General features: G+C 42.4%; 1 protein-coding gene across 2 annotated transcripts in view; it reads right to left on the reverse strand.

Annotated features, from left to right (window-relative positions):
- Window positions 1–353: 353 nt before the first annotated feature.
- The window catches only part of slc7a11 (solute carrier family 7 member 11), a 59931-nt gene continuing 43318 nt past the window's right edge, over window positions 354–16966 (reverse strand). Inside the window, exons 8-12 of one of the 2 annotated variants that reach the window (XM_061725908.1) lie at window positions 11646–11749; window positions 8337–8433; window positions 7975–8124; window positions 4444–4621; window positions 354–1053 (exon numbers count right to left, since the gene is read on the reverse strand). In XM_061725908.1, coding sequence (XP_061581892.1) covers window positions 998–1053; window positions 4444–4621; window positions 7975–8124; window positions 8337–8433; window positions 11646–11749 — 585 coding nt within the window. In that variant the 3' untranslated portion in view covers window positions 354–997. The remainder of the gene's footprint in view (window positions 1054–4443; window positions 4622–7974; window positions 8125–8336; window positions 8434–11645; window positions 11750–16966) is intronic. The other variant, XM_061725909.1, reaches the window with a different exon arrangement.

Here is a 16966-nt window from a genome sequence, read left to right on the forward strand (position 1 = left end):
GTTTTCTCAAAGCTGTGGGACTAGTTACGGGACGAAGTTTTTACGGAAGAATATATAATAAGCCTGAGCAATATTAAGAGTGCCTCGTGCGCAGCACGAGGCACTCCTCCTCCATTGCGAAGCTCAATGGAGGAGGAGTGCCACGTGGCGCAGCCGTGGCACTAATGACAGTCTCTCTACTAATTAGAAGGATCAATAAAGCTGATAATTCCTTGCAGGTTAGGAATGCTTTGGCCAACCGTTGTGAATGTACCAGCCAGACAGCATGCAACACGTTTAGCTGATGTGGTCAAAAAGTAAAGAGAGTCAAGGTAAATAAATGAAGCAGAGGGGATATGTTGTATTAAGGCAGTTTATTTTTGAGTATCTGTCTGACCACTTGGCTCTGTGTTAAATGAGTTGTGATACAGTAAACATATTTCACTATTCTTTTCAAATATCTTTTAAAATGTATCCACAGAAAAGCCTCAAACATCAGTGTGGCTTCTTAGTATCCCAACATCAACATCACAAAGCTTAGTATAAAGGAAGAGATTAAAAACACTTTAGTACAGACAGTATTTGATGATAATTATAAGGATGATACTACTACTACTACTACTACTACTACTACTACTACTACTACTATTACTACTATTACTACTATTACCACCACTACTACTACTACTACCACTACTACTACTAAGACTACTACTACTGCTACTAATAATAATTATTACAACAATACATTTCATTTGTAGAACACTTGAAACTTGAAACAAATATCAAAATGCCACTATTGTGGTAATAGACAGAGATTTAGAACATTGTGTACATCATCTACATAAAAAGCTTCATACTTTAATAAAACCCATTTAAATTTTTATTAGTACATAAAAAGTAGTATAAAAAGTCTCTGGACTTGACCATTGTGTTACTGTGAATTTAATGAATCTACTGTGAGTCAGCCTCCGTCTGCTGGTGCGTGGTACATGCTCAGCAAACAACCAGAATGGCATTACTGGTCAGCTGGGACCACTTCCAAGACTATCTGCAAAGTTCGATTGAAGGAATCTGGATAAAAAGGGAATAAGGAAAGTAAATGAGGAGGGTTTCAAAGTCATAGAGCATCAAATAAGCTCCAACACATAAACAGGAAGCTAAAAGTGAGCATGTTTTGGCTGCAGTGGAACTGCCACCCACGACCAAAGATGTGCACAGGCTGATGAGCCGTTCACCTGTTTGCCAGGACGGCTGAATCAGAATCATTTTAACTGGTGTGTCAGCTGAAATAAAAACTGCAGTGACACCTTGCAATAAGATACAAAAAAATGTTTGCTAATTACCAGTACCAACCCCAACATTACTTAATCATCAAAAACCCAAGTGGGGTTGGGTAAGTCATGGTTGGTAAATGTTGCTTCATTGGAGACAAACGAGGAACTAACCAAAGGAACTAACCAATACTTAACCATTAGATAATCTTTACGTTTTAAAGTCGGTTGTAAGAAAAGTAAAAGTTAAATATTGAGTCAATTTAAAGGAGCATGAGGCTCCTTTTAAGAAATGACTCTCTAGCACCACCCTTCACCACGACGGCCGTTGGGGGTACTGCAGCCAACAGTGAAGCCGGCACGGGAGAACGGGGAGAACGCACATGCAGCGTCATGTGATGTCACATCCACAGGACAGCGCGGGAAATTCGGGACCGAATTGCAGCACATTTTGCAGCACACAGCCTGTTCAAGGCAACGGAGAGATACACTAGAGGACTCATTCTTTTTGGTTTGGAACGCTTCATCTGACATTATTACTAGAAAACTTAAAACGTATACGGATTTTTTTTATAAATCCTTGCTCAATCCTGCCTCAAGCTCCTTTAACTAACCACAAATGACTGGATAGGTAATGATTAATTTCCTAACATTAACCATTTGTGTGTTACCAGAGAGAGGACTGGAAGATCCTACATAGATTAATCATTAGGTAATTATTAGTTCATGATTATCTTTAAACTGACCATACTGATCTATCACTTCATCAGTTATGAAGTAATTCTGAACCGATGGATGGATGGATGGATGGATGGATGGATGGATGGATGGATGGATGGATGGATGGATGGATGGATGGATGGATGGATGGATGGATGGATGGATGGATGGATGGATGGATGGATGGATGGATGGATGGATGTTGCTGTTCCCAGGCTTGTTTCATATGTGAGTTAACACATGACTGGCTAAGAAGTGAATTGCAACCAATTCATTGGTAAGTGCACCCTCCACTGAGCTGTGAGGATGGCGCTCCCCTAGCGAACGTGACGCCTAATGATATCAGTCTGGTGATCTCTGTTCACCAGACTGAGAATCCGCCTACTTCTTCTTCCTTTCAGGCCGGGCATCCCCAAGACCCAGTGTCTTGACATTGCATTACCAAACCTTTATTGATAGGTAGCCTAATATCCAAGACCATTCTTCTGCTCTGTAATAACCTCTATCTTGCTTTTTCCAGTCATTATATGTGATGTTTCGATCTTCCAAGCTGAGGCATGAGCTGAATGGGCTCGTTCTTGAACTTGCTTAATGTATACTGTAGGTCGTGGTACATTTCTAGGCAACGTGCAGATGAAGGCCAGCTCACACTTAGCTCACAAATATTGCTCATTACATGTTTATAGCGTGAAATTTGGTTGCCGAATGCAGTTAATGTATTCTTCAAGAGAAGAAACAGGAGCAAACCAGAGTCAGAGCAGTGGCTGAAACACTACAAGGGAGTGAAAACAGAAAAAAAAAACTTTTTTAAACGTTCTTAATTTTTTATAGGTTTGTTTTCTCAGAAGCATGTTTGAGTCAAAAACTAAAAGTGAATTTTACAGTGAATCACAATATACTGTATCTGTGCATAGTATTGTGACTGACTTTCATCTTTAAGATAAAGTTAAAGTGAGTGATCCTCTGTAGAAGGATTATCTTTAAAGCTACAGTGCATTAGAAGCTGCAGAGCATGATGGTCCATGAAATATTTAGAATTGTTATAAATAAATCTGAGCAAGACATTCAATAAATTATACATTTCCAATTACTCAAATTCACTACATCTATTTTTAAAAATTTGCACTTTCAATGAAAAATACAGTATGATAACAACTCATAACCATCTGATTAAAAACAGTTTCTTTTGTAGTTTGAATATTGTGACTGTAATTTGTTTAGATTCATATTTGCTCAAAGGCTGTTTCCTTTACAACTTGACAGATGATAATAGCAGGTAAATAAAAGGAGGAACTATTGAGATGGCGTGAAATGTTCAGATCGTCATACAGGCGTTCATCTTTAAACATCAAACTGGTGATGAGGTGTTCAGCACGAGAGGCTAAATTTGATTTCAGCTTGAAGTTTGAAGAGGCCGCCGTACAGGTAACCTGGCTGAGCAGGTGCACCATGTTCAGAGGTAATGGTCCTCGTGCAGGCTGCCCACGTTCAAATCCCAGCCTGGGATTCTCTTTGTCCCATCCCCCAACTTGCTTCCAAGCAACTTTTTAAGGGGCAAAGGGAGTAAGGTAGACAGTGCAAATCTGCATACGTGCGGTCTGTCTACTGCTCTGGGGAAGAAGTTCTTTTTTAGTTAGAGTTCCTATTTCGCCCTGATGGTGGATAACTGATGATGCCCGCATGTGTTGGATCGTCACTGATGTGTTTTTATTTCCTTTTTTTCATCATCATATCTTAAAAATGTAAAATTAATGTGCCAATGCTGTGCCAATACTAGTCAATGAGAGAAATCTGAAATTATGAGAAGAAGTGGGAGGCAGCTGTTTTCCAGGTTAGAGCCACAGGGATTTGAAATGTGTGAGAACATCACCGCCTGAGGGATCTTCCTCCGATGCATATGTGATGAAAGTTTGATGAACAGTTTCAAACTTGAGACTTCACCCTGAACTCCCCATATAGTCATAAATAAGACTGAGATCTCTTATTTCCCACCATGTTAATTTACAGCCGTTCTCAGAGGGGCCAATCAGAGGCCATTCTTTCCCATTTACTTTCATCTAAAAAAAGACCTTTTAGACCAATAAAAAAACAACTAATAATGATCTGATGAGTCAAATATCAACCTGTCTACAAATTTAAAGAACAGTCACTGAATATCACTTCTTAAATTCCCAACACTGTCAAAGCAATGAGGATGTTATTCTCCATCATAGTCTAAAAAAGAGGAAAAGGTGGTTGGAGGCAAAAATACCCTAAGAAATCATGAACCTTCTCCCACGTATTCAAGAGTTTCTTTTGAGGTAATGATGTACGCTTGCACAACAATGTAAAAGCAGCGTCCAAAGAACACAGAGGAATCACTTTGCAAAACTCTCATTTCCTGTGGCAGTATACCTTGAATCTGATCCTGAACTTTTAGTGTACCAGCATTAAAGAAGTTTGTTATTATGATGATGTTATGATGAGTTACCTATAGTCCTCTGAAGCCACTTTGGTCTGCTGTCGAAGTAAATGAAAACGTAATATGCAGGGATGCCGGTGAGAGAAATGGCAAATCCAATTCCTGTGTTGAAGGGGTCCGAATAGAGTGATAGGAAGACCATAAAAAAACATGTGACGCAGAACACCACTGGGATGAAGAGCGGGACCTGTGGATGAGACAAGAATGATGTAGTATACTGTATCAATGCAAATCATCTTTTAGGTATTATTTCTTGTTGTACTGAAAGTAGCATTCATTTACTCTAGTTGGCTTGTTAAATATCAAAATAAAATGTTAATAAAATTTGCATCATCAAAAGGGGTTTACGTAGCATGGTAAAGCTTACTGTACTTCTTGGAAAGGGCTTAGGACCTTGAATGTTTGCACTAAGATGATAATGCACATCTTTAATAGGTTTGCGGTAGAGGGTGCAGTATTATAGGCAAAGACTTGAACAAACTAATAAAGTCTGGGAAAGTGCTGGAGACTGTTGTGGAGCATCTAGACCTCTGCATAAGTTACAAGACATAATGATTACTTCGTTAGGCGCAGTAGTATGACGATTACGATTGACAAAGTTTTAATGACTAGCCGTTGGCTGAGCCGACAGTCAATCAAGTGTAGTAAAGATACATTTATTGCTTTATATAAACTCTGCTGATGTGGTACAAAATAATTCACCGCCCTCGGAGTTGTCATGGATGTGAAATCAAACATTAAGACCAAACCAAGTCTGTAACCAGGGTGCAAATATGTTTATTTCTGCTGTAAATTTGGACATGGAGGTCAGTGGAGACGGACTTGCTTTTGCAGCTTGCCTTCAGCGGCCAGCAGAGGAACTACAATGAAGCTTAGTTCCACATTGGCCTCAACCTGCAAGTTAGGTGCATGCTAAATGGTGAGCCCATGGGAAAGGGCAACCCTTTTTGCATTTTCGGGCATTGCCTGACCGGGCCCAATGGGCCCTGGCACAGCCATCAGGTGCTTGCCAGCAGGCCCCACCCTCGGGCCTGGCTCCAGATGGGAGCTCTGGTGGCCCACATCTGGGCAAGGGAGAACAGGGAGAACTATATCCTCATCGCAAGGAATCACTTTGTCTGAACTGAGCAATTCATTCCAACTACGATGGAAAGTTGTACACTAATGTTATAAACTAAATAGAAATGTGGGATTTCTTAAAAAAAAAAAAAAAAAAATGTTCTTACTATGAAATATCGATAGATGTCGAATGCAAACATACTCAGGATTATAGATAAGTAAATAAATAAATAAATGAGGCAATTAATAATTGTACAGGTTACTTTTAAAGGGATTACGCTCTAAAAGTAAGAAAAAATCTGTAAAATGTTTCATTTATTAAACCAACAGACATGGACAATACTTGATTTCCATATTATGAGGCAACCTCATTGGTTTTCTTCCCACCTTTTTTCCCTCTGTTGTGTTATGGGGTCTGGCCATTATTTGGTGAGTTTTAGCCCATTTACCACTACTATTTCTACTACTACTACTACTACTCTTACTACCACCACCACCACCACTACTACTACTACTGTCATTTATGAGATGCAGTGATCTGATTATTACTGGGGACCAACTGACCTGTGACAAGATGAAAGAAGTAGTAAGCTTTACCATGCCATGTAAACCCCTTTTGACTGTGTTGCACACAACAAACACACAGTCATTAAACTGCATGTTGTATAGACTTTTTCTCTTTCTTTGGCCAACTTAAGTAAATGCAGAGTTAATGGCTAGGATACTGTTCAAAGCAGGGAAAAAACAACTGTTAGTTTCAGAGTAAGAATGTTTATTACGCAGCACCTTGAAATGTTGCCGAATCGGAATTATAAAAGACAAATTTGTCATATTTACTTAAAGGGGACCTATTATGAAAAACACGTTTTTTCTTGTTTTAACATATAAAAGGGTCTCCCCTCAGCCTGCCAACACAGAAAAGATGGAAAGACACGAAATTCTGCAGGGTCTGTTCACCCCGCCCGGCTGAATCTTCCAGTGTCATGTGACTTCTACGAGCCGTTCAGTAACGAGGAGAATCCATAGGTCGGCCTCCGCTGCTGAAACAACGCCCACAACCAACTCCGCCGGCTGGAGCGTCCGCCATTGTTTAGAAGCGGTGACTGTTTCCACAGCGAGGGGACAGTAAAAATTAGGGTTTGCATCAACACACGGACCCGGCAACTGCACACGAGTCAGCGGTAAGTTTTTTTTTAATGTTATTTATATTTGTCTACAAGTATGACCTTTGCATGGGCTAAGTATTTAGCTTAGCTCCGGAGCACCGGGGCCACTAACCGGACCGGACCGGTGAGCAGCTCCAGTGGCTCCAGTGTTACCTAACGGAGCCACTCACTCGTTAGGTAACACTGGAGCTCTATTAGTAATACATTTTTCTTCTGTTTATGGTTTCAGATCTTCCAAGCACCTAAAGCTGTTCAACGACACCTTCAGAAGATGCATGGTCATTCCTTGAGCCAGCAATAGTGCATAAATGTTATTTATATACAACTTATGTTCTTTCATTTTTTTAACAATAAAGTTGCCATTTGTGAAAATTCAGTGTTGTGATTTCTTTACAGTTAACATGATTAATTTGTCTTGTAACATAAATGAAATGATGAGGAATCGGAGTAAATAACTGTGGTGTAACTGTTTAGAATTCAATTAAATCTTCCTGTGTGAAGATGAAGTGACTAAAGGCTGATTTATGGTTCTGCGTTACACCAACGCAGAGCCTACGGCGTAGGGTACGCGTCGATTTAACGCAGAACCGTAATTCAGGCTTTAAGATCCCACACTGTGTCATAACTGAATGCGAGCGTCCGACTATCACGTCGAGCTGCGTGACATCGGACGCTCTCTGTCCACACTGAAACCGTTAAACTCGCGGCCAGTTAGGACAGTCCAATACAAAAAAAATAAAGCAATGGAATTTATTTTGTCGCCGAAGCTCCCTCGCATGGGACACGCTTTGTGTGCGGAGCCGGCTCTTCTCCCCGGAGCGAGGCTTTGTTCCCTCCCCTGCTACACGTCATTCAAGCAGCCAATCAGCGCAGAGCCTCATTAGCATAGCCCCCCCTCCTCTCAGAATCACTCACGGAAAATGAGGCTAGAAGCGGTAAAACTAGAGACATGGCCCACAGGCGGAATTTCTGTTTTATGTAGAAAAAACAAGCTTTAGATTGTTTTTAAGACATTCAAGGCCTGTTTAAAATATACATTAAATGCCATAATAGGTCCCCTTTACTTAATGCCTGTTTACTCATCAGTAATACTGGAAACAAGGTCAGGCTACGTTTAAGAAGGAAATAAGCCTCATCTCCATACAGGACGGCATCGAGAGAGAAAAAAGGTTGATTAATTCCTCCTCAAGCAATACGTCAAATTTAATACAATCTACAACATTAGGATCAAGGTACATTTTAATTAAACATTTGAAGCCTGATCCAGGTAGGATTTGGTACAGCTACTGGTGTGTGCACATGTAAAGACACTGACCTTAAAGGGACGAGGGAGATCAGGCTTTGTATATCGGAGGTAGATCAAACCCAGAACCACCACTCCAATGAATAGCCACCGCAGAAAGCTCATGAAGTTCAACAGACTGTAGATGTCTCCCACAAATATCTGGAGAATGGTCAAAGGGTACTGTGCACATGCACACACACACACACACACACACACACACACACACACACACACACACACACACACACACACACACACACACACACACACACACACACACACACACACACACACACACACATTTAGCATTAATACTTGTCCCTTTGTCAGCATCTTCTAATGAACAGTTTCTCAGTGTGGTCATTCTATTATTTTCATTACAGTAAACTGACCAGTATGAGGACAGCAGCCAGTGGAGTATGTCTGCGGATGTGGATCATCGACATGACCTCAGGGAGTTGGCCTTCACGTGACGCAACGTAGAACATTCTAGTAAACACACAACAGCCGGGATTCAGAGTAAACCCGCCAGACAGGAACCTCTAACACGGTCAACCATGTCCTCGGCCACTTCAGCGCCACAAAAGAACCTTTGACTGAAAAAATTACATAGTGTTGTGCCACGAAAAGGGGTGCTAGTTCAGTTATTAAAGACTTATTAATAATCATCTTACGATAGATATGAATAATTAATAAAGAAGGTTACTTATCAAAATGAATTATCAAAATGAATCAATCAAAACGGGGCACCACCTGACTTATCAGGAAAATAATAACTGAACAACAAAATCAGTCTCAAAGTAGCTTTTATTCCATATGTGCCAGCCTGTTGTCAGGGGTGGCGTTACCGAATAACAGTGAAGGAAGGAGTCCGAGCAGAGACCTTTGCAACCAGCAGCTGTGAAAAATATGTATAAGATAAATACAAACACCTTCTTTCATTTAAATTAATCAGAATGTATTTACACATGTGTTAAAAGACAATAAAACAACACTTGGATTCTGATGACTAAACTACACATAAACAACAACTAACTAACAGTAAACACAAACTTCAGATCATCTACGCGTGTGTGTGTGTGTGTGTGGGTGTCAGTGCATATGTGTGTGTGTGCGTCAGCGTGTGTGTGTGTGTGTGTGTGTGTGTGTCAGAACAACATCCCATCACGTGGACCTAAAACAAAATGGCGAACGTCACGTCACATAATACAACACCTCAAGAGAGATAGTGGACACACGCTTTTCAAAACTGCAGCGGAAGGTTTCTTCACCCAGTGCTAACTTAAAGTATTGGAGGCCTGATGGCCGGGATAATAACTTGTCTGTGTGGGTTAGTAAGAAGGGGAGGAAAAACCTGGCGTGATCTCTCACCACCGGCACCTTTCTTGTTCTGCTGTTTCCCACTCAGGAGCCAGTGTCTGGAGCTGAATCCACCACACCCGCTCTAAGCTCTTGACAGGGAAACAGGAGCCTGAACCACTTTGGTAGTGAGAGAACACGTTATATAGGTGCACCTACACGGGCTCGTAAGAATATAATACACAAATGTAATGACTGTCAGTCTGCATGAGAGACCGTCAGCGCGTTACACAGTAATAAGCAAACAAACAACAGCAAACACAATCAACGCTAACCGCTTTAAACTAACTCTGCCCAGACACAAGCCTCTTACTTTGAGATGTCCTGGAGGTAAATGGCGGCGTCCTGGGATTTTTGGAACTCCTGGTTCCGGACCAATTCACTGTCCTTACTGTCCGTGCGTGACCTCTATCCTGCCCCCTTTTGACACCTCTAAGGGCAATAAGCTGCAAAGCCCGCTGGGCTTTGGCGTCATTCATTAATTTCCCTTGTTTCAAACAATGCGGCCAGCTGTAAGAAATTAAGGCTGGTCTCAGAATGAGGCCTCAGAGCTGGGCCTTAAATTTGAAATGAAGGCTTCCCATGTTCACATAGGACTGTGGCATAACAACAGCCTGCCACCAGGTGGCAGTAATGCACATTTTGATGTAAAAGAAGAAGGCAGGAAAAGAAGAAACAGAAGAAGAACCAAGTAAACAAGAGATGCTACTGGTGTTCATTGCTTTTTTAACATACACAGTGGTGGTAGCAATTAAGATTAAAAGAATGACACATGAGGGGCACGGTGGCTCAGCTGGTAGTGCAGCCGTCTCACAGCTAGCAGGTCCTGGGTCCCGGGTTCGATTGGTCCTGGTGGGGGACGCTGTGGGTGAAAAATGCAAAAAACACGCAACAAAAACATGCAACAGTCCTGGGCTAAACATGCCCCCTCTGGTCAACCGGGGCGTCTGATGGGGTGGGAAGGATCTGGCTGGAATAACATGATCCTTCCACGCGCTACGTCCGGCCAGAGAAACCCCACCCTGTCTGAAAAGAAGCGGCCAGTTCACTCCTCAAGTTAAGGAGGACACTTGAGCTCAGTATGGCTCTCCTGGTGTTGGTAGATGGTGAGCAATGCCCAGGACTGACTTAGGTAGGAGCACTGGGTGAAAAAAAAATGGGGAAAAATCGTGGATAAAAAAAAAAAAAAAAGGATACATGGTGACGGATCGGTGCAGCGTCCGCTGTTATGCGGTCGATGTACCGGACCGTCCTGGTGAAAAAGGAGCTGAGTCGATAGGCTAAGCTCTCGATTTACCGGTCAATCTACGCTCCCACCCTCACCTATGGTCATGAACTTTGGGTAGTGACCGAAATACGAGCGGCCGAGAAGAGTTTCCTCCGCAGGGTGGCTGGGCGCTCCCTTAGAGATAGGGTGAGGAGTTCGGTCACCGGGGAAGAGCTCGGAGTCGAGCCGCTGCTCCTTCACATTGAGAGGAGTCAGCTGAGGTGGCTTGGGCATCTGTATCGGATGCCTCCTGGACGCCTCCCTAGGGAGGTGTTCCAGGCATGTCCCACCGGGAGGAGACCCCGGGGAAGACCCAGGACACGCTGGAGAGACTATGTCTCTCGGCTGGCCTGGGAACGCCTTGGACTCCCCCCCGGAAGAGCTGGAGGAAGTGTCTGGGGTGAAGGAAGTCTGGGCATCTCTGTTGAGACTGCTGCCCCCGCGACCCGGGAATGGATAAGCGGCTGACGATGGATGGATGGATACATCAGCATGTACACAGGGGGAGTTAAACTGTCATGTTTTGGGTTTAGTATTTCATTTTGTCCCTCATGTTTTATGTCTCGTCTTCCTATTTCATTTTGTAGTACTCACCTGTGTCTCTGTCTTAGGTGCCTGTCTGCCCTGCCCCCTCCTAGTCTGTGTCCACCTGATCCCTGATTGCGTCTCCCACACCTGGGTCCAATCAGTCTGCCACTTCGTCGTTCTTCATAGTTCACTTAACAGCATTTCTGTCATAGTCATTGTCTTTTAGATTTTCAAACCTTGCTTCTTTTTTGACTTTGCCTTTTGCCCCACGTTTTTGGATACCTTTGCTTTATTGCCTGCTTTCCCGTGTACTGACCCTTGCCTGGATTAAACCTTGTTTTACGGTTACGTGAGTCACGTCGTGCATTTGAGTCCTACCATCTTGTGCTACGTTCATGACATAAACATAAAGGCCAGCTGTCACTTTGAAAAACAGGATTCTGAGTTTCAAAGGGTACACAGTTTTAGTTGTCACACATGCTGGAAGGTAAAGCACAGTATATAAAATAGATGTGAGATAAATCTCACAAACAAAAAATAATTGTACCTTGACAAAGCAAAGACGGAGCCGTTCATGGACCCGAAGCAGGACATTGCCACAAACACCGGAACTGCCACCGAAAAGTTCCCCAGAAGCTTCTCTGCAAATGTCTGTGGATCATGAAACCAGGACTGTTTACAGGTCTTACATTGCATCAAAATGGGGGAAATGCTCATGAAAACCTATTTAATGGTCATAGTTCCAGAATATACATATATCTAAGAAATATATCTAAATTTAGCACAAAAGTAAAGAAATTAGTGTTTGGTATTTATGTCTTTGTTGTAACAAAGCTTCTTGGCAGTAAGTACAGAACATGTGTATGAGGGAGGAGCAGAAAGCTGAGGGTGTGGGTTGGACCCATGAAAAACCTGCCAATCAATGTCAAACAGCTTATTTAGCTGTTGCTATTGGCTCTTGTTTTTAGCTACCCCCAGTTGCTGGCAGTCAGGCACCTGAACATGCAAATGTTCAGCGATGAGTCAAATTCATTGATGCAAATGAACAAAGAAGATTTTTTAATTTCAGGGAGACTTCTGGGTTTCTTTTGTTTTTCTTTCAGATTGTAGAGCTTATATTATCATTGATGGTTACACATTTTGTATTCAGTTCAAAACAAATATAACATCAGATCTTTGGACTAGGTGTCAGGCATTTGGACTACACTATACATTGAGGTGTGTTAGTAAAAGCTTGACAAGCTTTAGTGCTGCATCTAAAAGAAAACAACCTTAGTTTTGAAGGTATTTTATAATGTTTTGGGGGGCACAGCGCAAGTGAGTTTACAAACTGTGATGGCTGCAGACAACAGATTTGTGCTCTGAGTTGGTGAGTTGAGACATGATGCTGAAATGACTACTGGTAGTAATTGTCATAAAGGGATTATGCACCAGTGGGAGCAAAGCTGATAATTAGTAATGACGTTACTCATTATGTATCAGCAACAGTCTTTAACATGTTTGGCTGTACTGTATTTTTATACATTGAAACACTTTTCACCTTATAAAATCTATTCTGTATGATATATGTTATATATTATGCATATATTTATATAGAAATCAAAAAGTGGACGTTTCCAGGTTTCAAGCCAGATGAGTTTTACTTTAGGATAATCCTTGTTTTTGGTTCTGCTGAGCATATATACTGTAACTGAAAATGTATATAATTCAGCTACATTTGAAAAAAATAATTAATTATTAAAATGCTGAAACACATATACAGTTTCCCGAGGTCTTAATAAAATACCATTGTCATGCTTTCGTGAAAACACCATGGATTATCAATAACACACACATCACCCACCACAATCTACCATTATTACTACTACTACTACTACTACTACTACTACTACTACTACTAATAGTACTACTACTGTCATTTAGCAGACACTTTTATCCAAAGCGACTTACACCTGAGAGAACACCACAAGGAAGAAATCACATAGGAGGGCACAGCATGGATCAGTGCTGGTCAGACTGCTGTGAGTCCAGTTGGACACAGGTGCTGCCATGCCAGTGCTAGAATTTTTTATTTTTTAAATGTTTTTGTTCCCTTCCCGCCCAACACAACAGTCCCTTTATACGAGAAAGCTACGTCTAAAAAGACACCATCATGCAATCATCTTGTCAAAAGTGCATGCAGCTTACTTAATGCTGAGTCATGCAAACAGCTGGAGAAATCTTCTAACTAATTCTGATGAGCGGAGAAGTTTAACAGATGCAGAAGTGCTCCTTAAAGAGCCGAGCCTTTAGCTTGCTCTTAAACGTAGGTCCAGACCCTGCAGATCGGACAGAGTTTTGTAGGTTATTCCACCATCGGGGAACAATGGAGTCTACTGTAGTTACTGATTTCACGCCACGTTGTGGTGGAAGCACCAGGCGTCTTTCACTGGCTGAGCAGAGCTGTTGAGAGGGAGTGTGGCTCTGCATGAAGGAGTGAAGGTATTGAGGAGCTGTCTGGGTAATTGTTTGGTAAGCCAAACAATTGGAATTGGGAGCTTTGAACTTGATGCGCGCTGCAACTGGAAGCCAGTGCAGGGTGATTAGCAGCAGAGTGACATGAGCTCTCTTGGGTTAGTAAAAGACCAGACTGCTGCTGCATTCTGGATCATCTGCAGAGGTTTAACTGAACACACAGGAAGGCTGACCAACAAGGAATTACAATAGTCAATGCGTGACATGACCAGAGCCTGAACCAATAGCTGTGTCGTTTGTTCTGTCAAGACACCAAGATTCCTAGCAGAAGACGTGGGCACTAGTGTGGTGGGTTATTGCAGGATGTTGGTAGGTACAGGATCAAGAGGATAGGTTGTTGGTTTTGAACCGACTAGAAGTTTAGAGACTTCGTCCTCATTTAGAGACCGGAAAGAGCAGAGAGAGGCGCCAGTAGCAGGTTATAGTGGGCAGAGAAGGGCAGGCTCAGAGAATTGGTTACTCGTAGTAACAACCTTTTCAGTAAAGTAGGACGCAAACTTTTCTGCAGACAACCCAGTAGGAGGTTGGACAGGTGGTGGAGAGAGAAGAGAGTTAAACGCCATGAACAGCTATCTTGGCAGCCTTTAAGCTGGATGTCAGTGGAAGTCAGTGTGCTCTTTGGATTTGTGCCACATTCTTTCTACTGCCCTAAGTCCAGCTCGGTGGTTCCTTAGAACCTCTGTGAGCCATGGAGTGGGAGGTTTCTGTCCAGCTGGCTTGGACACCAGAGGACAGAGTTTATCCAGAGAGTAGGTGAGGGAGGAGCAGAGTGTTTCTGTAGCCTCATTAACAGATCATGTGGAAAAGTCTGTGAGGGAAGGGAGGTTAGAGCAGACCTCATCAGAGAGCTGTGTAGGGCTGAGAGATTGTATGTTTCTGCGGTATGAAACCATCTTTTGAGTCAGGTGAGTGACATGAGGAAGGTAGATGGAAAATTTAACCAGGCACTGGTATGAGAGGTGTAGTGGTGTGGTTACACGTCAGCAGTAGTGCAGTTTCTGGTCAGCACCAGGCTCCTTCTTTGTCTGTCTTTCTGTACTTTGCTGTGATTTTAGTCTTTGACAGAATCTGCCTCAGGTTCTAATATTTGTCAGATTAGACTATAGACACATATGTATATATGACCCACACTGACCCACAATATATATCCAGACATTTAAAAAAAGAACACCAAGGAGACGCAGTACAACAGCTCTCTTATCAAACATGTCTACACAGCTCTGTTAGCTGCTAGTGACCTCTTACTGGAAAATGTACAAGTTAAGCTTCTAATAAAAAATACATTGATTTAAATAATATACATTTTGATAAATGTCATCTCTGTGATTTATATGTAATCAGGTATGTTTGAGCGGGGAAACAACTAAAACATGCAGGAGTGGACCTCGAGGACTGAAGTCACCCATCCCTGATTTAAAAGGAATTCTCCAGAGTCAAAGCAACCCTAGGTCTATCTCTAGATGGTAATGTTCTCTTACGGAGCCAAGTGACATGAGTCAAAGCAATTTTGAGTTAGAAAAGAATTAATGTTTGCAGCATAATAGCTTTGACCTCAGCCCAGAATATAAAATCTAATTTTAAACCTCTAATAAGGAGAGTTCATAGCCAGTGTTTCTTAGCACCAGATCAGTATGAGAGCTCTAGGAAGCAGAGGCCGGGGCCAATCTGAAATATTTCCCCAAATGTATAATGCACACAGGAATTTCACCTGGTAAAAACAGCGTCACTGAGCAATAAAATAACAAAATGGAAATGAAAATAGAAAAAATATAATAAGTAAGTAAAAAATATATAATATGTATGTAAGTATGTAATATTTACAATGACCAGAAGTATTTATAGGATGGGAGGAATGAAAATTATTATTAAGTGTTCTTTAAGTGTCTTTGGAGCTGTGGGGTTGGGGGGCTGAGATGGCTTTATTTAAGAGGGTGGTGGCCTGTTCAGGTACCAGGTGGTTTTGATTCTGAGGGACCTGAACCTGCGACGTGATGGGAGGGGAGTGAACAGGGAGTGAGCTGGGTGAGCTGGGTCCCCACCTATCCTCCTGCCCCTCTGCCAGGATCTGCCATTGTCCAGAACATACACAGGCTCTTCTGTTCGAGGCCCGTGAGACGATTTGCTGTTCAAACAATGCGCTCCAGTCTGTTCTTGGTGTGGGCAGAGGATGCAGGGTACAACACAGTGATGGAAGAGGTAGACACTCTCAATGGTCGCTCTGTAGAAGTGGGAGCAAACCTTGGGTGTCTGAGGAAGAACATTGTGTACTGGGAGAACAGGTAGGGGGAGAGGACACAACCTTGTGGAGCACCAGTGTTGGTGATGAGAGGGGCTGACAGGTGGCTGCCAACCCGCACTTGTTGCTTCCTGTTGGTGAGGAAGTCAGTGATCCACTCACAGATGGGGCTGGGTACGTGTAGCTGTAGCAGTTTGGTGTGCAGGAAGTTGGGGATGATGGTATTGAAGGCAGAGCTGTAGTCCATGAACAGGGCCCTGACATAGGAGCTTGGCTGGTCCAGGTGCCTGAGTATGTGGTGGAGGCTGAGGTTGATGGTGTCATCAACAGAACAATTTGCTCAGTAGGCAAACTGTAAAGGGTCCAGGAAGGGATCCGTGATGGGTTTGAGGTAGGACAGCATGAGCTTCTCAAGGTTCTTCATGACCACAGATGTAATGTTGTGTCTATTGGGAGTCAGTTGCTGTTGATAGTTGAGATGGTAATTGCGAGACATTCGCCAGAGGAGAATGTCCTGCAATTACCATCCCCCGCAATTACCTTCTTGCAATTACCATCCCCAGAGGGGAATGTTCTGCAATTACATACACCTTCTGTACACTCACACAATTATAATAATCCTGAGTTGTCACTAGGAGCTCTATGCACACTATCACTTCAGTGTCATGACATTTTTGAGTCTTGCCAGAAGCTTAGAAAAAGCAATTTACTCTGATGCTGCAAGTTGCTCCATGGGCTGACGTTAATGCTATGAAGCTGCAGACGTAAATTCTGTTCTAATTTAAATTTACACCGATTCACATCGTTGGCCGTCTTACAAAAGTTTACACTCATTACCATCAAGGAACAGACCCAGCACTTTTCCTTCAAGTTCTTCAAAACATGCTGTGCATTAGAAGAGGAAGACACACAACCCCCACACAGATGGATCAGGCAAATTCAGCTTCAGTGTTTTGCCTGAACAATTTCAAATGTAGCCAGGAAAATCAGGAATTGACTCACCAATCTTGTCTCTGAAGTTTAATCTTTTATAATGGCTATATGATGATTACTTGACATAACTGGTGGCTTTTCCCTTTATTGCTCTTCACACTCCTCACTTTGCACTCCTAATGTCT

The sequence above is a fragment of the Cololabis saira genome, chromosome 7 (genome assembly GCF_033807715.1).
Source record: "Cololabis saira isolate AMF1-May2022 chromosome 7, fColSai1.1, whole genome shotgun sequence".
Lineage (NCBI taxonomy): Eukaryota > Metazoa > Chordata > Actinopteri > Beloniformes > Belonidae > Cololabis > Cololabis saira.